Source organism: Trematomus bernacchii, unplaced genomic scaffold (genome assembly GCF_902827165.1).
Source record: "Trematomus bernacchii unplaced genomic scaffold, fTreBer1.1, whole genome shotgun sequence".
In the NCBI taxonomy this organism is placed as follows: Eukaryota; Metazoa; Chordata; class Actinopteri; order Perciformes; family Nototheniidae; genus Trematomus; species Trematomus bernacchii.
In genome coordinates, this window is record NW_022987720.1 from 2965435 (window position 1) to 2988366 (window position 22932).

The following is a 22932-nucleotide window of genomic DNA, read 5'->3' on the forward strand; positions in this document are numbered from 1 at the left end:
CCGGGCTGCTCTTGACGTCATTGGTTTTAGCAAGCAGTCAATGCGCATGCGTGTATTTGTTAGCCCAGAGAGCATCATGGTAGTAGTAGTCTTCTGAATCAGAATCGGTTATATTAGCTTTACACATACGAGGAATTTGCTTTGGTATAAAAATGGTGCATACAAATAAACAGAAAGAAGAATACGTAGCATAACAAAATAGGACTAGTAGACAGTAGTACTACAATACTAGGACATTACATAGTGTAGTAGGATGTCAAGAACACTCTTCACATAAACCTTAGAAATAGCATTCATATTCTAATTTAGTGATTCTACAATTTAGAGTACATTCCATGTCCATTGATGTCCATTGATGATAATTATAATTATTCTAACTATTTTCTTCAAAAATATCATATTTTGCCTATTACTGGAAAGCATGTTATAATATTTATACACATTATGTCCATCCTATGCTTTATTTAGCTTGAAATGTGTCATAATGTTCTTAAATTGTCAGTTTTTCCTATGTCCGTTTTTCAGTTGAGTGTGTCTTGGTTTCGAAATAATGAATAAAAACCATTAAAGTAAATAAAAACTTGTATTCATTTATTTCAAAAGTCTAAATACTAAAGAATAATAATATTTTTTTAATTGATTTCCTCCTTTACATTTATTTCATTTAATCGTTTATTTGAACCGGGACAGTGCACATTGATGAACACTTTAAAACAAAATAATGCTTACAAGTGTAAATTAGCCGGATTTTAGCTTTGAGCTAATTTCCATCCGTAGTCCCGTAACATACAACATATAAGAACATGACATTTATATACATAGCAAAAATAAATACATGATATGCAGGAAGAGCATGAGCAGCATACAAGCATTTACCACATGGCAGTACAATGTAGCAGCTATGATATATAAATTGCAAGATAAGATAAAAGTGCTACATAAAGTGCAAGAGAAGATACCCCTGTATAAAAGTGCATTTAGCGGTGATTGCACGTCTGTTTATTGCTCAACCATTCTTTAAGTTGTCCTTTAAAACTATTGAGAGTGGGACAATCCCGTATCTCAGTTGGGAGGCTATTCCACAATGAGCTGCCTTTAATGGAAAGGACATTTTGTCCAAATGTTGTCCGTCTATATGGTGGACTTCACAGTCTCCTCTGGTTTCTGACCTAGTGCAGCGTCCAGTGTGTTTTTTGTGGATGAATTCCCCTAAGGGAGGGGGGGCCAGTCCATGTAAACATTTATAAAAAAAACACATACTTTTAAAAGACTTAAAATTGTCAAAACTCAAGAAATTGTGTTTTTCAAGGATGGTACAGTGGTGGTATGAATTTGGCTTTCTGTCAAAAACCTTGATAGCTCTCTTGTACAGTTGTTCTATGGGTTTCAGGTTTGTGGCACAAGCAAACGACCAGTTTGTAAAACAGTATTCAATGTGGGATAGAATCATACAGTGGAGGTATGACTTTGCAGCATTGACAGTTAAGAAAGGTCTAATTTGTTTAAAATGTTGCAAGTTTTTTTAATGGTATTTGATACTTTCTTAATATGTTTCTTAAAAGTCAAGTTCGAGTCCATTATGACTCCAAGATACTTGAAGTGGGGGACTAGTTCTATTTCTGCTCCGTTTAAAAACACATTGGATCCTTCGATTTTGACTGGTCGTTTACTGAACATCATGCATACTGTTTTTTTTGCATTTAACTGTCAGCAAATGTTGTTCAGCCAGTGTTGAACCTTGTCCAAAGCATTTGAGAGACAGGATGAGATAATTTCAGTGTTTTTCCCATGTACAAAGATGACCGCATCATCGGCATACATTTGCACATTCAACTCAGGACATACATTAGGCAAGTCATTAATGTACAGAGAAAACAGTAATGGTCCAAGAATGGAACCTTGTGGAACCCCAATAGGGTTCACAAGGTAGGGGGATTTGGCTCCGTTGACCAAAACCCACTGTATTGAATCTGCCGAAAAATTGAAATACGACAGCTTTGTAAGGAGCACTTGGTGGTCAACAGTGTCAACAGTGCAGCTTATCACATGAAAAAACAAAACTTTAATACAATTATTTTTTAAACTTTTAAAAATCATTGGATATATGGTATATTGCAACTATACTAACTTGAACCACTGATTGTTCTATTGAGAAAGAACACTTTTTTGTACTGTTTTGTTGATGTGAAATGTACCCTAAATTATAGAATCAGTTTAAGAACGGAGAATAGAGACAAGTTGCCGATGTTTACCAGTAGGCTATGTTTCTGAGTAGCTCAACAGGAAGCTCTTTGAAGAGTTGTGGTTCACCTGCAGTACATTATCAAAGAGTTACATTTAGTTGATATTTTCAGGTTTCCTCCAGGTGGAGGCAGTGTAGCAGATCAGCTGCTTCTTGAGAGTTTTTCATGAGAATAAGAAGATAAAAAGGCAGTGATGAAGCTGCTTTGTGGTGGAAAAATATAATGTTGAATGTCTGTGATGTTGTAGTATTTTATTTTTGAGTTAAAAAGACTGGGTCCCGCTGTATTACACAGGCTGCTCTGCAGCGTCTATTCAAATGCAATAACGCAAATGCAATAACAGTATATGATGATGTTTTGTTATAAGACTAATCAATTGTGATGTTAATCAATAAATAATGACTAGTGTTGGGTTAACATTACTAAGGTGCAATATACTGAGTAAGATTCTTGGCATAGTACATGTCACAGAGCAACGTTCTGCTGATGAAGAATGATACATAATAACTAAAGTGGACCATTGACAGACAAATGAAAACCACAAGATCACCTAAAGAGTTTATTTTAGAATCATGACAGTTGTTACTGACCACTAAAATCCAAAGGAAAAGTAGTGGAATGAATCAGGTCAATACAATCATCATGGCACATTGTACACACAGATTAGAGAGAACTGAAGCCCCAATAAAGAACATGAAGACAATCAGATGAGAAATGTGTAAACACTTTACATATTAACTAACAAAGTCTATAGTTTTTACAGTGCCACATTTCAGTATAATAAACCACCAACAAGTATGTCCTGCTGCAGCATTTGAATTGACAGTTTTACTATAAGACTCTTATTAGTTTATATTCAGTGTTGTTTATGTAGTTTCAGGTTTCCTCCGGGTGGAGGCAGTGTAGGACACGCAGATCAGCTGCTTCGCGAGGGTTTTTCATGAGAATAAGAAGATAAAAAAAGGCAGTGATGAAGCTGCTGTGTGGTGGAAAAATATAATGTTTGAGTGTCGTTGTAGTATTTTATTTTTGAGTTAAAAAGACTGGGTCCCGCTGTATTACACAGGCTGCTCTACAACGTCTATTCACAGGCGCGATCCCACTACTGAGCGGCACGGGGGCTTTGGCCTGCTCCGTCTCCGGCCTGGGCCGATGCACCCCTCCTTAGACGACCTGGTGGTCCCGAGCTCCCCCAGGAGCACCATATCGATACCGAACTTAGTGCGGACACCCGATCGGCATAGTCCGCTGCAGCTCAGATCTCCTGAGCTCAAACGCTTCGCCAGCCTCAGCCTCCCAGTAACTTGGATTACAGGCGCGCGCCACCGCACCCGGCGAGAAATAGTCTCGCTCATAGGGCTTTTTAGACAAATGTGACGTCATCAAGCAGCAAGCCGGAGTGGCATCTAGTGGCGAGAAATAACACTGCAGCTGCTAAAGAGATGAAGGCTGAGTTTGTTAAAGTTCTGGATATCGAACTTCATCTGTTCATTAATATATTAATTTGTATATATTTGTGTTTGTCTTAATGTCATTCTAATTATTCTTGCAGCACAACCTTATCAAATAGGTTACCACACATTCAGGTAGCGCTCTCTAAAGGTTCTCTGAAAATGTATATGGTAAAAAATGTCCACATTCTGTAGTTTATCATGAAGAAATCACATTCAGAGATCCCTTAGGGAAAAAACCTCTTTGAATGTTTATAAGAAGTGTATTCTATCAGTTTAGCTCCTGTTTCTAAATGACAAAAGTGTCTGCCTGTATTATTTCTAAGAAAATATCAGGCGTTTATAGATTCATACTGAAATGACAGAAAATGTTATATTGCAGAACAAATGAAGACATCAGTAAAGAAATTGGAAGTTTCACATCCGCCCCATCTATTTACAATGTTCAAATGAAGGCTACTGTATGTGTACTGTCCCAAACAGTTCATATCTTGCTTGTGTTGTTTTAAATGCAATAACAGTATGATGATGTTTTGTTATAAGACTAATCAATTGTGATGTGAATCAATAAATAATGACTAGTGTTGGGTTAACATTACTAAGGTGCAATATACTGAGTAAAATGATTGGCATAGTACATGTCACAGAGCAACGTTCATGCTGCTGATGAAGAATGATACATAATAACTAAAGTGGACCATTGACAGACAAATGAAAACCACAAGATCACCTAAAGAGTTTATTTTAGCATCATGACAGTTGTTACTGACCACTAAAATCAAAAGGAAAAGTATTGGAATGAATCAGGTCAATACAATCATCATGAAATATGACATGTTCTGTAAAAGTGATGCTGATGATAAATGCACTTTCATTTAGCACCTACAGTTATTAACACCCAGGAGCTTGCAGCTTCTTGTATGTGATAGACAGAAATAAAGAATCTAAAAAGGAATAATGGGGACCTCAGCCCCTTTCTGTAAATGCAACCGAAGACAGAGAAGAAGCACAGCAGTGACGAACAAGACATTTATGGAACATTGTTTTTTACAGTTCTTCGCTACCAGTGATAGTAAAGCTGTCGACAGGTTGGAAGGGATTTACACTAGAGGCTTCGAAACACATTGTAATGCCACTTAACAGACGCTAAAAGCAATACAAAACTGGAATGACGTTTTTTAAAACAGCGGGATATGTTCATTAGTTTCCTGCTCTGCATGAACTTTGTTCACCCGAGCAATTGTGATCACATTAGCCACTTCACCAAAGCACCTTTTCTAATAGAGCCACTGAGTTGGCACATTGTACACACAGATTACAGAGAACTGAAGCCCCAATAAAGAACAAGATGAAGACAATCAGATGAGAAATGTGTAAACACTTTACATATTAACTAACAAAGTCTATCGTTTTTACAGTGCCACATTTCACTATAATAAACCACCAACAAGTATGTCCTGCTGCAGCATTTGAATTGACAGTTTTACTATAAGACTATCAGTGTTGTTGATGTAGTTTCAGGTTTCCTCCGGGTGGAGGCAGTGTAGGACACGCAGATCAGCTGCTTCGCGAGGGTTTTTCATGAGAATAAGAAGATAAAAAAAGGCAGTGATGAAGCTGCTGTGTGGTGGAAAAATATAATGTTTGAGTGTCGTTGTAGTATTTTATTTTTGAGTTAAAAAGACTGGGTCCCGCTGTATTACACAGGCTGCTCTACAACGTCTATTCACAGGCGCGATCCCACTACTGAGCGGCACGGGGGCTTTGGCCTGCTCCGTCTCCGGCCTGGGCCGATGCACCCCTCCTTAGACGACCTGGTGGTCCCGAGCTCCCCCAGGAGCACCATATCGATACCGAACTTAGTGCGGACACCCGATCGGCATAGTCCGCTGCAGCTCAGATCTCCTGAGCTCAAACGCTTCGCCAGCCTCAGCCTCCCAGTAACTTGGATTACAGGCGCGCGCCACCGCACCCGGCGAGAAATAGTCTCGCTCATAGGGTTTTTTAGACAAATGTGACGTCATCAAGCAGCAAGCCGGAGTGGCATCTAGTGGCGAGAAATAACACTGCAGCTGCTAAAGAGATGAAGGCTGAGTTTGTTAAAGTTCTGGATATCGAACTTCATCTGTTCATTAATATATTAATTTGTATATATTTGTGTTTGTCTTAATGTCATTCTAATTATTCTTGCAGCACAACCTTATCAAATAGGTTACCACACATTCAGGTAGCGCTCTCTAAAGGTTCTCTGAAAATGTATATGGTAAAAAATGTCCACATTCTGTAGTTTATCATGAAGAAATCACATTCAGAGATCCCTTAGGGAAAAAACCTCTTTGAATGTTTATAAGAAGTGTATTCTATCAGTTTAGCTCCTGTTTCTAAATGACAAAAGTGTCTGCCTGTATTATTTCTAAGAAAATATCAGGCGTTTATAGATTCATACTGAAATGACAGAAAATGTTATATTGCAGAACAAATGAAGACATCAGTAAAGAAATTGGAAGTTTCACATCCGCCCCATCTATTTACAATGTTCAAATGAAGGCTACTGTATGTGTACTGTCCCAAACAGTTCATATCTTGCTTGTGTTGTTTTAAATGCAATAACAGTATGATGATGTTTTGTTATAAGACTAATCAATTGTGATGTGAATCAATAAATAATGACTAGTGTTGGGTTAACATTACTAAGGTGCAATATACTGAGTAAAATGATTGGCATAGTACATGTCACAGAGCAACGTTCATGCTGCTGATGAAGAATGATACATAATAACTAAAGTAAACCATTGACAGACAAATGAAAACCACAAGATCACCTAGAGTTTATTTTAGCATCATGACAGTTGTTACTGACCACTAAAATCAAAAGGAAAAGTAGTGGAATGAATTAGGTCAATACAATCATCATGAAATATGACATGTTCTGTAAAAGTGATGCTGTTGATAAATGCACTTGCAGCTTCTTGTACGTGATAGACAGAAATAAAGAATCTTAAAATGAATAATGGTGACCTCAGGCCCTTTCTGTAAATGCAACCGAAGACAGAGAAGAAGCACAGCAGTGACGAACAAGACATCTTTGAGGGGGTATGTATCTTTCCTCTCCGTCCATCTTTTTTTCTAGATTTATATTTAAGATAAAAATGCAGATGCACATGAATGAGTTCAGAGGCCAACTAATGTATTAGCAATTTAAACATAATAGTTAAACATAGCTCTGCACATTCAACAAATTAATAATATGATGCTTATTTATTTTTTACCAGATTTGATAAACTATAGCTGGCATGACAAATAGTGCAACCATTCCTGTTTGTCCAGTTGAAAAAAAGACATCAGACAAAGATTGTGTGTAATGATGTCAGCTTTACAAACACAATCCCATTCACCACCCCTGTACTTGGCAAAAAGCAGAAATCTCCGATGCAGGTCTTAAACTTAAAGCCTAGAAAACTTAAGCAAAACAATCTGCATTACAATAATATAATGAGGTATAAGTCTTTATGTGTAATTATAAAGCGCCCTCTGGTGGCTCAAAGGTAAACTGCAGAACTTGAGCTGAGTTGATTAAGGGCATACAAGTGCTGTTGACACTTTTCCCAAACATAATCTTTTTTAAATGATATAACATACATTGTATTTCATCAAAGTCTATAGTGACTCACCAATTTGCGTGTCATGTCCAGCACCAGGTCTCTTTGCCGATGGTGTAATGTCCACGGGCGTAGTGATCAGCTGCCCAAGGTGGAACAGCTGCAGGTCACCATTATTTCAAGAAAATATGAAGATTTATTATTAATTAAGAAGATTGTGTTTGATTTTCATAAGTATACGAGTCCTCCGTTGCTTCTTAAATGTGCTCAGGCGGTGAATAAGATTCACTGAATCTGATTGGTGGAAGGTCAAATGAAGTCTTTCACTAGTGGCTAACAAGAACACAGCTCTATTGAGCCTTCTATTCCCATAGCACTCAGTAGTAATGATTTTATGTGCTTTTTTAAGGATAAAATTGTTACTCTTAGAAACAAAATTAATGACCTCTTGCCTTTGACCAGTATAGTGTTATCAACAGCTCCCGGAAACATAAGTTCTAATATTACACTATATAGTAAATTAGAATGCTTTTCAGCCATAAACCTTGAACAATTGAATTGAATGATTCTTTCTTCTAAAGTTAACCATCAACGTGTATCTTAGACCCGATTCCAACTAAGCTGTTAAAGGACGTTTTTCCATTAATTAACACTTCTTTATTAAATATTATGAATATGTCTTTATTATCAGGCTATGTTCCACAATCATTCAAAGTAGCAGTGATAAAACCTCTTCTTAAAAAGCACAACCTTGATCCAGAGGTTTTAGCCAATTATAGACCTATTTCGAATCTATCGTTCCTCTCAAAAATTCTTGAAAAAGCAGTCGTAAAACAGTTGTGTGATTACTTAAAAAACAATGATTTATTTGAAGATTTTCAGTGTGGCTTTAGAACACATCATAGCACAGAGACGGCTCTGGTTAAAGTCACAAATTACCTTCTCATAGCCTCAGACAAAGGACTTGTCTCTATTCTTGTCTTGCTCGATCTCAGTGCTGCATTTGATACTATCGACCATGATATCCTATTGCAAAGACTAGAGCACTTAGTTGGCATAAAGGGAACTGCTTTAGGCTGGTTTAGGTCCTATCTATCTGAACGCTCTCAGTTTGTGTGTGTCAACGGTGAATCTTCCATGCAAACCAAAGTGAGCCATGGAGTGCCACAGGGCTCAGTGCTTGGACCTATTTTGTTCACATTATATATGCTTCCGTTGGGCAATATTATAAGGAATCATTCTGTACATTTCCATTGTTATACGGATGATACTCAACTATATTTATCCATCAAGCCTGATGAATCCAATCATCTAAATTAAATTCAAGACTGCCTCAAGGACTTAAAAACGTGGATGACCTTACATTTCTTTTATGTTAAACAAGGCCAAAACTGAAGTTATTGTACTAATAAGAATCTACGAAACTATTTTCTATCTTTTAACGCCCACATAAAATCAATCTCAAGGGCCGCCTTCTTTCATCTACGTAACATTGCAAAAATCAGGCATATCTTGCCTCAAAACGATGCAGAGAAACTAGTCCATGCATTTGTTACTTCAAGGCTGGATTATTGTAACTCTTTATTATCAGGGTGTACCAAGAAGTCAGTTATGTCGCTTCAGCTAATTCAAAATGCTGCAGCACGTGTACTAACCAGAGTTCGGAAAAGGGACCACATTACTCCTGTTCTGGCTGCCTTACACTGGCTCCCTATAGAACACAGGATAGAATTTAAAATTCTTCTTCTCGCCTACAAAGCCCTTAATGGGCAGGCGCCATCTTACCTTAAAGAACTCATTATACCTTACTGTCCAGGGCATTGCATTCCAAGAATGCACAGTTGTTGGTTGTTCCTAGAGTCTCTAAAAGTACAATGGGAGCCAGAGCCTTTTCTTATCAAGCTCCACTTTTGTGGAATCAGCTTCCAGTTTGTGTTCAGGCGGCAGACAGCCTATCCGTTTTTAAGACCTTCCTTTTTGATAAAGCTTATAGTTGATAAAATAATCTAATAAGAGTGCATTGACGTAGACACGTTGTGCCTCTTCACCTATACATCTTAGTTCTTACTCTTTTTCCTTACTGATGGTATGTAATTTGTGTGTGTAGACGGTGGAAGCAGGGAGAGGCATATACGTGCCTTGATCCCTGCCGAGTCGACGCACAACTGTTGATTGGTGTCAGTGCCAGAAACACTTTTAGGAGCAATGCGCTCATGGTATAGATGTGGTGCATATATCTTAGTTCCTACTCTTTTCCCTCACCCTATCCTAAGGGAGTGCATGTACGTAGACACGTTGTGCCTCTCCACCTCTGTTCCTTACTTGCTACACCTTTCCCTCAATCTATCCTAAGGGAGTGCATGTACGTAGACACGTTGTGCCTCTCCACCTCTGTTCCTTACTTGCTACCCCTTTCCCTCAACCTATCCTAAGGGAGTCCATGTATGGAGACACGTTAGTTTAGCTGCTAGAGTCTGTCGGGGACACCTTACTTCTTTCTTCTCTCTGTCTGTACCTGTGTACTCTCATGTTCCGAATAACTCAGCTTCCCCCAAATTCCTTTTTGGTGTCTATCTACGCCCTGATCCTGTTGCTGCGGTCCTGTGTCCTGGATCCTGAATCATGTGTCCTGGATCCTGCATCCTGAGTCCTGGATCCTTAGTCCTGAGTCCTGGATCCTCTATTCTGAGTCCTGGACTTCGAGTCGTGGCTGAACCTATATCACAGATCGTTGATCTCAATGGGATTTTTTAACCTGATCAAATAAAGGCTACAAACAAACAAACTGTGGTCCTGCCTGACTCTCATCATACTACTTCCCTGATGGCTCCCACAGGATTGTTGACATCCTCATGGATTCATCCTTTTATTATTGACACATGCATTTCCAAACATTTGGTCTACCTATGCTGTAAAATGTATTATCTCTTCGATTTACACACGGCATCTATTGCACGTCTGTCCGTCCTGGGAGAGGGATCCCTCCTCTGTTGCTCTCCCTGAGGTTTCTCTCATGTCCCCCTTTAAACTGTGGGTTTTTCTCCGGATGTTTTTCCTTGTACGATGTGAGGGTCTAAGGACAGAGGGTGTCGTAATGTCATACTGATATTCTGTACAAACTGTGAAGTCCACTGAAACAAATGCAAGATTTGTGATATTGGGCTATATAAAAAAACATTGATTGATTGATTGATAATAAGTGTTATCACATTTCTCGGTTAGAATGGAAACATTAAATATTAGAAATAAAGAGTTAAAATATAAGGCTATGCTGAAGCCATTTACTTGAATTCCCTTTTGACTTTGATTTACTTACCTCTCTTTATCAGTTAGTTTAGTTAAATTAAACATATAGCTGTACTAGGCCCCTACAGCCTGTATGTATGTAATGTGGGGAGTGGGGACCATAACATCAGTGAGGCTCTTGATGGTATCACTTTCACAAGCTTCTCCATTTCACACAAAAAGTCTCCTAAAAAGACAGCTGCTTCTCACCGAATCCTGAACTCATTAATAACCATTTTACTGTATAAAAAAAGAGAAACTTCAGACATTCACAATATTTAAACATTTTATAAAATGCAACACTGCATTCGATGAATTATTTTGCGGATACGACACTGAAATACATTTGTCATGCCAGAGCTTCTGTTTTATTATTCACATTTACAGAACTCAATGTGTGAGTACAGCGTTTATACAGCAAGCCCACTTCTCCATACAGCAAACAGACATATAACACATCTCCTCACACTATGCAGATGAAGCCATGATAAAGCATGGGCCACTAGCACACTTGGCATTACGCTCAGTCACTCAGGGTTCAGGAACAAGTTGATGGACTGTTGATGTTGAATTATGTGACAAACAACACATGTATTAGTGTTACTGGAGTGGTGTAGACCTGAAAGGGGGCAGCTGGAAGAAGAGAACTGGGTCAATTCAGGATTGTCTGTAGCGAATTCGAAATCTGAATCTAAACACAATAACCATCTCTTCATCGATCAATTACTTATGCCCATTACTGATTTTATTTATTTGAATTTGGACTGTGTATTTGTTTCGCTGCACAAATGAAGGTGATGTTTGTGGTGATAGAAAATAGAAATATGATCACTAGTTGAGTGATGGAACTGTGTCTGCAGCACCGTGTTGGTCCTGAGTTAAAGTGGGGTTTGTTTGTCACAGCATCAAAGAAAGAACTGCAACGTAAGATGACGAGAGACATATTAAGAAAATGTTATAAATATTGAGTGTTCACTTTGTCTAGTGAGGTCTACAAAGCCTGTAAGATGGTTTGGGCGAGTGTTTTTGGTGTGGAGTGTCTGAATTTCATTAAAAGACAGGTTTCCTTTGATTAAGAAAATACTGCTTGCACGTGTTTTGCCATGTGGTCAAGTGAAATCATAGAAAAATAAAAGGTCAAGTGCCAGAAGTCAGAAAAAAAAACTCTGAAGTGAGGAACAACTTATAATAAATGCTTAAAAAAAAGGTTATACATACTGTAACGACTTAAAAATAGCACAAATTAAATAGTATCTTTCTGTCTCTGTGGAGCCGATTCTTGCCCGCCTCACCGCTGTGGAACAACTTTTTTCATATTTCTAAATGCGGCAATACGTATAGTAATATAATAGATTTACATTTGTAAGCTTGGATCACACTCTACAGATGTTGTGCAGACACAGCTTCTCAATTTGGCAACCTTTTTTGGTAAAGCAAAATACTGTTTGTTGCCCATTTCAATCACAATAGCATGAGCCGTTCATTTCAAGGACAATCAGATTACCAAAAATACAAACTCTGCGTAAATATTTGGATCTTGAAATCTCATATTACAAACTGGATAACCCATAACACTCCCGCATACAGAATCTGAACAGATCACACTGAATGAAAAAACATGTAATGATGTTCATGAAATTCAATTCATGACAATTTGTGAGCCGTCAATTTATGTTCATCTTGGCTTTAATACGCTGGATTTGTTCGGACTGGCCTGTGTAGTTAATACTGAGAATCTACACCTTTTTTATATTTTTCCTTGAGGGGAAAAAGGGATTCTTTATATTCATTCATTTCTGAAAGCAGCAAATCAATTGATTATCTCACTCCCCACCTCAACAATTATGCGAGGTCTTAGGGAGTAATAGGATTAAAACATTGTTAAATCTATATTCATCTTTGGTGGTTAGACTATAGCAAGATAAAACACGTAGCACATTTTTCTGCGTCAGTGTTTTTATCATGCAAGGGGATCAAATTGGGATAAAAAAAAAACTATAATAAATTGATAACAATTTACTTACATAAACCTGTAATGTCTCACCATTACAGATGATTTTTCAGTTACCATAGTGTCATACAGACCAGCGCCATTTAAGAACTCATGGCTGCAATGAATACTTAAACATAAGTTAGTGTTATTATCTTCAAATAAATACACAGCTGTCAGTTAACGGCGGTAAAACCAAGTTAGGACAATGAATGAGCAAAAGGATGAGAGGAGGAGGGTAGGGGTCAGGGTGGAGTGGTTTAAGAGATTTTTCGCATTTGGAGTGCTAGTGTTTTGTTGCATGTGTGTGTGTGTGCACATGGAAATATGTGTGTCAGTTTGGTGCCCATTGCTTGCTGGGGAGGGGGGGGGGGGGTTATGGCCGCGGGAAGAAGACAGAGCACCAGGCTCGTTTGTTCTCTGCTCTTTGTGTCACAAGTCCAGCTGTTAGCCAGAGGTCAGCGGAGTGAGAGAGGAGTGAGAGAGGAGTGAGACATTACGCCAGGGAGCGCTGACGAGGCTTGATCCGGGGATAGAGCTGCAGGAAAACAGACAAAACGAGGAGACATGTTAAACGTGACGAAGTTGACTTGCTCACATTTGTTATTATGACATTCCAGCAGAGGGCGCAATGCCATTATTCCCTTCAATAGTGTTTTTATTTGTCAGACCGTTAATAGATGTTTTATCTTCACAGTCATCTGTATATTTTTCTTACTCGCTAATGCTGGTTTATTTCTATTTCTATTTTGAGATGTTTCTATTTTAGAATTGTTTATTTCTACTCTTTTAATTTGTTATTATGTTTTGTTTTATGCTGCTGCAATAATAACATCTCCCAAATTGGGATGAATAAAGTACATCTTATCTTATTTACACTTAATCCCTAAGGTTCACTTAACATTAGGTCTTGTAGAAAGAAATTACAAGAACATGAGAAATATTGAAGTGGATTAAATACCATTTAACTAAGCTAGTTCGGGTCTGAACATCTGATGCCATTTTCTGATGAGAGTGGTAGTGAAAGAGGACTCAATCTAATTCCCAAATCATGGCCCTAAAAAAAGCTAAATATGTAAAAGTCTGACATATAGTCTGAAAACTTGAAAATAAACAAAAACACACTAAAGCTTAAAACTAAACCTAAATGAAATACAAAAAACGAACATAACATTTAAAAAAGAAAAATCTGAAAATCCCAACCATCATAACCTTGCTGGTGGGCAGATGCACAGTGGACAGATATGACAGTTTATGTTTACCCCTAGCAGGTTGCGTGGCACGTAGCCCTCGGTGTCTTCGAGTCTCGCCCACCACCAGTCTGTCTCGCTGTCGTCCTGCCGCCGCAGGATGGTGATGGCGTCTCCTTCGCTGAACGCCAGCTCGTCCGGATTCTGAGTTTTGTAATCCCACAGAGCGTACACCGTGCCCTTGTTCATTACGCCCAGCTTCTCCTGAACTCCTGCTCAAGAGAATCCAAAACAGAGAAACATTACACCAATATCCTTTAAGGTAAAGTAATCCCATTCGGTTAAAACCACAGCACTATTTCTAATCACACCAGGCTGTCTTACAAACCTTAATACATTTTGGACAGAAGTGAATACATCCTTTCAGAATGTGTGGGTTGTTTCTCACCGTATAGAAACTGGGAGCATTGGATGAAGCCCTCTTCCATTTCCTCGCATTTATCTGCAGCAGTCTCCACATCGCTGATGGTGCTGGCAAAGATGGCGGCCCCTGATTCCACCAGCACCTTGCAGAGATGAACGCTGTTGCAGGAGGCGGCACAGTGGAGTGGAGTCCTGTTCAAGGTAAACAAACATTATATATTAATGAAAAAATGAATACAACAGACAAATCAAACCACTAAATGTCTTCATATAAACCTCAATATGTCCAAAACTCAGCTTCAATAAGTCCAAAACTCAGCTTCAATATGTCCAAAACTCAGCTTCAATATGTCCAAAACTCAGCTTCAATAAGTCCAAAACTCAGCTTCAATATGTCCAAAACTCAGCTTCAATATGTCCAAAACTCAGCTTCAGTATGTCCAAAACTCAGCTTCAATATGTCCAAAACTCAGCTTCAGTATGTCCACAACTCAGCTTCAATATGTCCAAAACTCAGCTTCAATATGTCCAAAACTCAGCTTCAGTATGTCCAAAACTCAGCTTCAGTATGTCCAAAACTCAGCTTCAATATGTCCAAAACTCAGCTTCAATATGTCCAAAACTCCGCTTCAATATGTCCAAAACTCCGCTTCAGTATGTCCAAAACTCAGCTTCAATATGTCCAAAACTCAGCTTCAATATGTCCAAAACTCAGCTTCAATATGTCCAAAACTCAGCTTCAGTATATCCACAACTCAGCTTCAATATGTCCAAAACTCAGCTTCAGTATGTCCAAAACTCAGCTTCAATATGTCCAAAACTCAGCTTCAATATGTCCAAAACTCCGCTTCAGTATGTCCAAAACTCAGCTTCAATATGTCCAAAACTCAGCTTCAATATGTCCAAAACTCAGCTTCAATATGTCCAAAACTCAGCTTCAATATGTCCAAAACTCAGCTTCAATATGTGCAAAACTCCGCTTCAGTATGTCCAAAACTCAGCTTCAATATGTCCAAAACTCAGCTTCAATATGTCCAAAACTCAGCTTCAATATGTCCAAAACTCAGCTGCTCACCTCCACCCGACCAAACACCGCATTGACTTACTTATCTTACTATTCACTTTCAAAGCTCTCAACAACCTTGCCCCCCCCCCCACCTCTGTGACCCCATCCAACGACACACCCCCACCCGTCGCCTCAGGTCTCACGTCATTCCAAAAATCCCTCAAAACTCACCTTTTCACTCTTGCCTTCAACCCCTAATCCACTAACCCCTCGCCCTTATCCACCTAGCTTACCGCTTTTTACTAATGTTGTTATTTTTCTTCTTTACTTGCTTTCAAAGCGCTTTGAGCACCAGGAAAGTATTATTATTATTATTATTCATAATGTGTGCCTTCATCACTCACCATCCGTCGCTGTCTGCAGCGTTGACGTTCACCCCAAAGTCCAGCAGGAACTTGACTATGTGGTGGTGTCCCGCACACACGGCGTTGTGCAGGGGGGTGATGCCCTCGTCATTGGCCGTGCTCGGGTTCTCCACCTGGAAATGAATGAAAAGGCCCAGATGAAAAGATGAGTGCTAAGGCGCAAATGCGTGGGAATTAAAATAATTTAAAAGCATACTCACACAGTCGTGACATACCTCATAGATAATCCTCTGGACGAGGTCAAACTCCCCCTCCAGCGAGGCGTCCAGCAGCAGAGCCAGAGGGTTGAACTTCACCCTGAAGCCGTGGCCCGTCCGCTCAGAGTCCGGCTTCTTCAGGTTCGTACGCTTCTCCTGATCAGAGAGGAGGCCAGGTTATGGCTTTCGCATGTCTGTACATCTTTGTATGGTTTTTTTATATATATATATATATATATATATATATATATATATATATATATATATATATAAAGGCTTTTGTGGGTGTTAAGAAAAGCACTTTATAAATGATCAATAATATTGTTATTTTCTTTTTTTATTGAAATGGTGGCTAAATTGGGTAATCAAGACATCACCATGAAATGACCACAGTTGATAATTCAAAACATATTTTCTGTATTGCAAGTTTTCTAAAATGTTATGTTTAAAATGCAAATTAAGAATGATCTTCATTCAACTTTTTGAGCCTTTAGAATAAATCTGCAGATCCAAAAAGACACAGTGCAGTAAAATAAACACCCCGTTGTGTGTTTTTGTAGTTTTTTAAACACCAATACTAGAGTCAGGGTAAAGTCCTTGTTTGTTCTTATGGTGGTAAATTAAAACTATTTTAACCACAAAAAAACTCAAAATAAATACAATGCTTTTTAGCTTTGAAAAGCAAACGTGTGTAAATATGCAAATGACGCATACTCTTAGCCTTGTTTCTGGTCAATTAAAGAGAAATCCAAGAAATGTTTGTAAAATAAACACTTTATTTTTTTCTTATTTTTCAGTCGGTAAGAAGACAGCAAAATAGCTCAATTGTGGGAAAAACACTGTATGTGCATGTAGTGTCTCATAATAAGTGTGTGTGTGTTTCTCACCAGAGTGTGTGAGCTGGCGGAGCCGCTCTCCTCTGGAGTGCTGACCTCCAGCAGGGGGCTGGGCAGCGACGCCTCAGAGCCCCCCATGTTGTTGTTGTTGTCGTCCTCTGCCTCCTCGTCTTCAGCGGGATCCAGCTCTGGTGGCGCGGGCAGCGACTCGTTGGCGTTGGCGTCACTCGGTGATGTCAGACCGCCCAGCTCCTCGGCCCCCGGTGGAGGAGGAAGCGGCAGCTCAGAGAGGAGGTTTCCATTGTCTGTATCCGCCCCCGAGTCGCCTCCCAGATACGCAGGAGGGTTCGCCGGCTGATAAAATGGCGTTCCGTTACCTGCACCGTTGCCTCCTCCCGACCCGCTGACTCCATTGCCCTCGATGCCCCCTGCCAGGGTGTTGAACCTCTGGTAGAGCAGCTTCTGGATGTTGGGGCCGCTGGGGCCCTCCGGCTCTGTGATGGAGCTGCGCTTCTTCAGCGGCCTCGGAGCGTTCGCCAGCTTCTTACGTAGCACCTCGAGATCCGAGTCGCTCTGGTAGCGCAGCGGGGAGTGAACCATGGGGGTGAGCTTGGTGGGGCTGAGCGGCCGTGGGATGTTCTCCACGCTGGGGGGAGGGGCTAAGGGCTCTGGGTGCTGGTAGAACTCCTGATCATCCATTTCTCCGTCCATAGAGTCCTCACCAACGAGATGGCCTTGGAGCAACGGGAAGGCCCCTCCGGCCTGGGTGAAAGGCAGAGGCGAGGGGGGGGGTCGAGCTGGGGTGGAGGACAGGCTTCCCATATACTACAGACAGAGAGAGAGAGGGGGATAACATTGGAGGGAATTTACATCATCATTATTTATTTATTCACCTGGTAGTTACCTTTTTCATTCATAGTAAGTAGCCTAAAACACTAAAGTTACAATTGCACATCACTTGTATCGAAATGTCTGTATCACAGTGCAAGATTAAATTGATATAAATAAATAAAAAGTTAATAAATATATATAATATATATAATAAATAAAGTTATTCTTTAAGTGCTAAATAACAATTAAGTGTATGATAATGTTGTATCTTTTATGAAAAGTCTCATTGGTTGAACTTTAGTTTCTCATGTATATCTTTATATCTGTATCACAATATGGAACAGTAGGCCCGACTGATTGATTCAGCATTTTACCCAAGAGTATTCATAGTTTTACTCGAGTAAAAATGTGAGTACAGCACCATCTGTTCAGATCTCTCACCTGCTTTGAGCGCCGGTTTGAGCGGCTGGCTCTTTGGCGCTGCCTGCTGGAGGTACATGTGATAGATGGAGCTGGAGTTCATGGTAGGCGGACCCTTTCGGGGCGACTGCGGCCGTGACCCTCTGTCCGGGATGAAGGGGCGCACTGCCACAGCTGGGGGGGGGTCCAGCCGCTCGCTCAGCCCGGGGGGGAAGAGCGGGGCGTTCTGCTGGAAGGTGGGACTCGGCGGCACCGAGATCCGCTGCTGGATCTGCTGCGAGGACGAGCCGGTGGTGGCGGGGGTGCGGGGCCAAGCCGGAGCTGGAGCTGGGGGGTTTAGGAGGGGGCGAGGAGGAGGAGGAACTTCCTTGCGTCGATCCAAGGTGGTGGCCGAGTTTGCTGAGATGAGGTGGGAGCCATAGGGAGGCGGCTGTGGCTTTGATATGGCGGGGGAGGACACAACCATTTTGGAGTCTAGCACCTGTGAAGGAGCATGAAATACAACATCCATCACTACACTCTTTTGAAATGAATAAAGAAGAATCTTATAGACGTGACCTTAGATCAGGAGGTAGATAACAAAAACAATAGACAGATAGGAGAAGGAGGACAAACCTTGTCTGCACTCGGAGTGACGGGGGAGCCTGAGGGAGGGCTCTTGCCCTGGGTGTCAGTCCCTGAGTTTCGTCTCTCAGGAGGCTTCAGAGTTGAGTTTGACTTGCCTAAAGTAGGCCAACCAGCTTCACTCGCTAGGGCACAAACAGGACACAGTGAGTATGTTGTAAAAGAGCCAAACAGGCTATTAATGGACGTGATATGAGAAGCACAAGCCTCTTTTACAAACCAGATCCAGGTCCAAATGGTAACAATTGATGATCTTTCACACTAGAAATGTGTGACTGTGTGATTAACCACATCATGTGGAACATTTGTGATTGTATAACAAGAATAGAAAAAGTTTAAGACTCGACACATAAAGCATCTCTACCATTTTGACCCAGACTTGGTGTTAAATGGAGGGTTCAGGATTTTGAGAAGCTTATCCTATTAACCAGACACCAATAGGAGACCTTCAAAACTAAATTCCTGTTGCCTTTTTCTAAACAATTGAGCATCGTTGACACATATAAGTCAAAGTATGTCCCTAGAAAAAACAACAATTGCTTAAAGCTTTATTACTTTTACTGCCACTAACTACTTATGGTTGATTTCTTCATTTCTGGCAAAAAGGATTAGCAATTACCCTCCCTTCTTCTGAGAGGTACATTCATCAAGAAGACCGAACACAACATATTTCAAGAAAGGCTTTTGGTCAATAGGAAACAAATCCTGAGCCTTCACAGCAATGATGGTAATGAATTCATCTACATTAGTGGATCGCTTCTCTGGACGTGTATTTAGTGTTTGGATTTAGTTCGATTTGTTAAATGACAACTAAATTGCGATGTAGAGGAAAGGACTGCTTGTACCGTTTATCTCCAAGAATAAACGTATATCTTGAAAAATATATATATGCAGGGTAAAGAAGATGCAAGGATAGGTTGAAAAGAAGTAGGATGGAAATTGGAAGACAAAACAAAAGCAATATTTGTGGGACAATTCTACAGGAATTTGGTTGTATGGAAATGACAATAACCAACTAGTTACAGACCCCAAATGTTTAAAAAGCAGAATATGGCTTTTCAGATTTCCAATATGCTTTTGAGTAACCATGGTTACTCCAAATAAACAAAAAATAAAGATTGAGAAAGCGGCTCTACCTACAATCAAGAGTGCGAAAGGAAACAGCTTGATCTGGGTCTTTGCATTCTATCATGAGTTGTTAATTGACTTCGATGACATTTTAACACGTACAAGTTCATTTCCCTCAACATGTTAAGTGTTTGACAACTAGAAGAGATTCTCACAGCTCAGTTGTTGTGAAGATGTGGATGTTAAGGTTAGGCAGTCTGGGGGATGTTATGAAACTAAAACAAAGCCCAAATATCTGCTCTGCATGTGTGAATATACGAAGCACAGCGCTCACTGAACCTTCTCAGAAGTGTACAGAACACACGCACGCACAGGGATCAGCGGTGACACTTTCCTCATACGAGGCATGATGTCAGCTACGATTAGTGGCCGTCCAATTTCTGCAGCAAAGTGTTTCAAGATGGCTCCCCACCGCTTTGACGTCATTAGCCGATCCGCAGAGGAAACACTCAAATGTCAACATGTGCTCTCTTCAGTTCACTAAAACTGGCTCAATGCTGCTCTGGCAGGAGAGCTTGATGACGCCAAACCAATGTGCTTCCATCAGCCTGCCATTGTTCACGTTAAGCTGGTACAGATGCTCATCTCCTTCAGATTCCACAGCTGTGCAACTTTAATTTGTCTGCCAGAGAAAATCAGCTGCATTACAGTAAAGTGAATCTGAAGGGCTGTACCAAATCTCATTTCCAAACATGTTTTGAAGCTCTGACGTCATATTTTATTATGTCATCACCTCAAAAAAAAATTTGAATCCATTAACAAAATCCTCAAATTGAATAATATCATTATTCAAATTAAATAAAAGCCTTTGTTGTTTTAATCAAATCAACTTTTATTTGATTAATATTAATTGTCAATGCCTTTTTTGACTGTTGTGAAGTGACTTGATTTATGAAGCCAAAAACCAGCCAATATTGATTGAAGCAGAATATTTTTGTTATATTTTGTTTGGAAATATTAGGAGCAATCAATGAATCTAAATGTACAAATACTGAGAATCGACGCAGGTTAATCTGTGTTTGTGACTGAGCAAAACTGGCTTCATCAAAATGAATAGACTTTCAAAATGAAAGTGCTGCTTGAAATTCAGATGTTGGTCTAAAATGTGATGAACATTATGAATGAAGCGTTTAATCTGGCACAGCCATATTTTGTTGTTGAGTATGAAAACATTAGTTGGTGACTTAAGTGTGGGGCGCTCAAGGTGTGATTGGGCAAACTGACTATATTTAAAAGATGACGATGGTGTAAAATCTCCTGTGCATGCCGAGGGTCTCGTGCTACAATGGACAGAGAAGGTTCAGGAGGTGCCCCCCCCCCCCCCCTGCTGTTTATGCAGCACTGAGCACTCACGGGACGTGCCGTCAGAGCCCGTGGAGGCTCCGGGGCCCGACTGTGATTCCTGAAGGGACGGGGGTACCGGGTCCACAACGATGTCTAAATCAGACACTTTCCAAGGACCGGGAGGCTTTCGCACACCGTCTGCCCCAGGAAAGAGTTGACCCCACCCCCAATGAATAAACAGAGACATGACAGAGAAAAGACAAGACAGACAGAGGAGGAGAGAAAAGGAATCACAGTAATCACACCACAGGAAGAGAGGCACGTTAGAGAGGAAGGAAAAGGAAGTCACAGAAATCAAGTGCAGGCGGAGAATTAACAAAGAAGTCAGGTAGGAAGGAAATTAACAGTTTGGGCCCAGCAGGGAATTTCAGTCACAAGGTTTCCATGCAAGACGTGTTAAATGTGTAGAAAGACTTCTGACTCCAGGATCCATCCTTCATCTGGTTTGTCTCACTGACTAAGTCCCTGCTTTCTTCATGAGGAAAAAGGAATAGAAATTCACTAATACTGCATCTTCAATTAAAAAAACTTGGCCTAAAGAAAGCGTATCACTTCGTATCCACTGCTACAGTTGTTGTCTACTATGACGGGCATTTGGGGGAAAAAATGCCTTGCGATTGTAGTTTAATTTGCTTCCACCAACCTGACTTGGTGCGGCCGTGGTTGGCTTGGTTATTGACGCCCAGAGTCTGAGGCTTGAGGGGATCGGGGGGGATGTTGTAGCCTCCTTCCTGTCTGCCCGGGACAGGCACCTGGATGTACGGCCCCACGGCAGCGACGCGGCCCAGAGTACCAGCAGCCGGCTGAGGGGAGGGGGGCCCGTTGGTTCTGTTCAGCTGTAAGAGAGATAGAAAAGATTCAAATATGATGACAGGGAAAACAATCAACATGTAGAGGAGATATAAGAGAAAGAGAAAAGCTCTTAATGGTTTGGGACCGGCCTACATTGCTGACTTGTCGTTTTAATAATCCCTCACAAGCTCTCAGATCTTCTTCTGCTGGGTTTTTAATGCACGGAGTTATACGCACATGAAAATAAGCAGCAAAGCTTCTTTATGCTAGGATCCAAGATTATTGAATAACCCAGCAAGCTGTGAGCTCTTTCAAATGAAAATCAAAACACATTTAATTTGGCTAAATCTGGCTGTAATTTCAATGTGTGTTTTCAATGTTGTATTATTCTTTATTTTGTATTTATATATTAAATAATCTTTGCAAATGTCTATGTCCATTTCCTCTTGTTTATACGTTTTGAATGTCATTTTGAGCTACATCTCTTGTAAGAAAAGACTTGAAATATTATTATAATTATTTTGCTGATTATTATTATATAATGATAATATATTCAATACAATATACGGAAGTTTCTTAGTCAGTTTTCATTAAATAATGGCTTATACAGAGGAGAGAAAAAATGTTATCTTAACGTTTAACAAGTGACATGTAATGTAATGTTTCCGTGAAGACTTGCAAAAGCTTAAAGAAATACAATTTGGTAAACATCTGATGTTCTGCCTTCTCACTGGGACAGGCGTTTGTCAGAAGCATTTTAACAAAGAAAAGAGTCTTAAGGAGGAGAGGTGTTGAGCGCTCTTAGTCTTACAGGAAGGTTTTCTTTTTGACGTGCCTCAGCTTTTTTCTTGTAGAGACGTTCCCGCAGCTCGCTGATGCGTTTGTCCATGAGCGTCACCTCCATGTTGCGTTTGTTCAGGATATCCTTCTGCTGCTTCAGCTTGCTGTTCTGCTCCTGGTTCAACTTGTTCCGGATCTGTGGGTGATAAACACACATACAGATTCATGAGAACACATTTATACTGGAGATATTGCAGTAAAAACCATTCACTTGGATTTATTTAACTTATTCTGTTGCTGCTTTGAAATGTGAAATTCCTTACAGAGATTATTAAAAGTCCATTTTATCTCATGTTTTTCTAAAATGT

General features: G+C 40.1%; 1 protein-coding gene across 1 annotated transcript in view; it reads right to left on the minus strand.

Annotated features, from left to right (window-relative positions):
- Window positions 1-10850: 10850 nt before the first annotated feature.
- Window positions 10851-22932, minus strand: part of LOC117492577 (apoptosis-stimulating of p53 protein 1-like) — a 30454-nt gene continuing 18372 nt past the window's right edge. The window contains 11 exon segments of the mRNA XM_034142907.1: window positions 10851-13106; window positions 13831-14030; window positions 14207-14373; window positions 15592-15725; window positions 15828-15965; window positions 16697-17434; window positions 17436-17470; window positions 17918-18377; window positions 18512-18645; window positions 21636-21828; window positions 22620-22760. Coding sequence (XP_033998798.1) covers window positions 13065-13106; window positions 13831-14030; window positions 14207-14373; window positions 15592-15725; window positions 15828-15965; window positions 16697-17434; window positions 17436-17470; window positions 17918-18377; window positions 18512-18645; window positions 21636-21828; window positions 22620-22760 — 2382 coding nt within the window. The 3' untranslated portion in view covers window positions 10851-13064.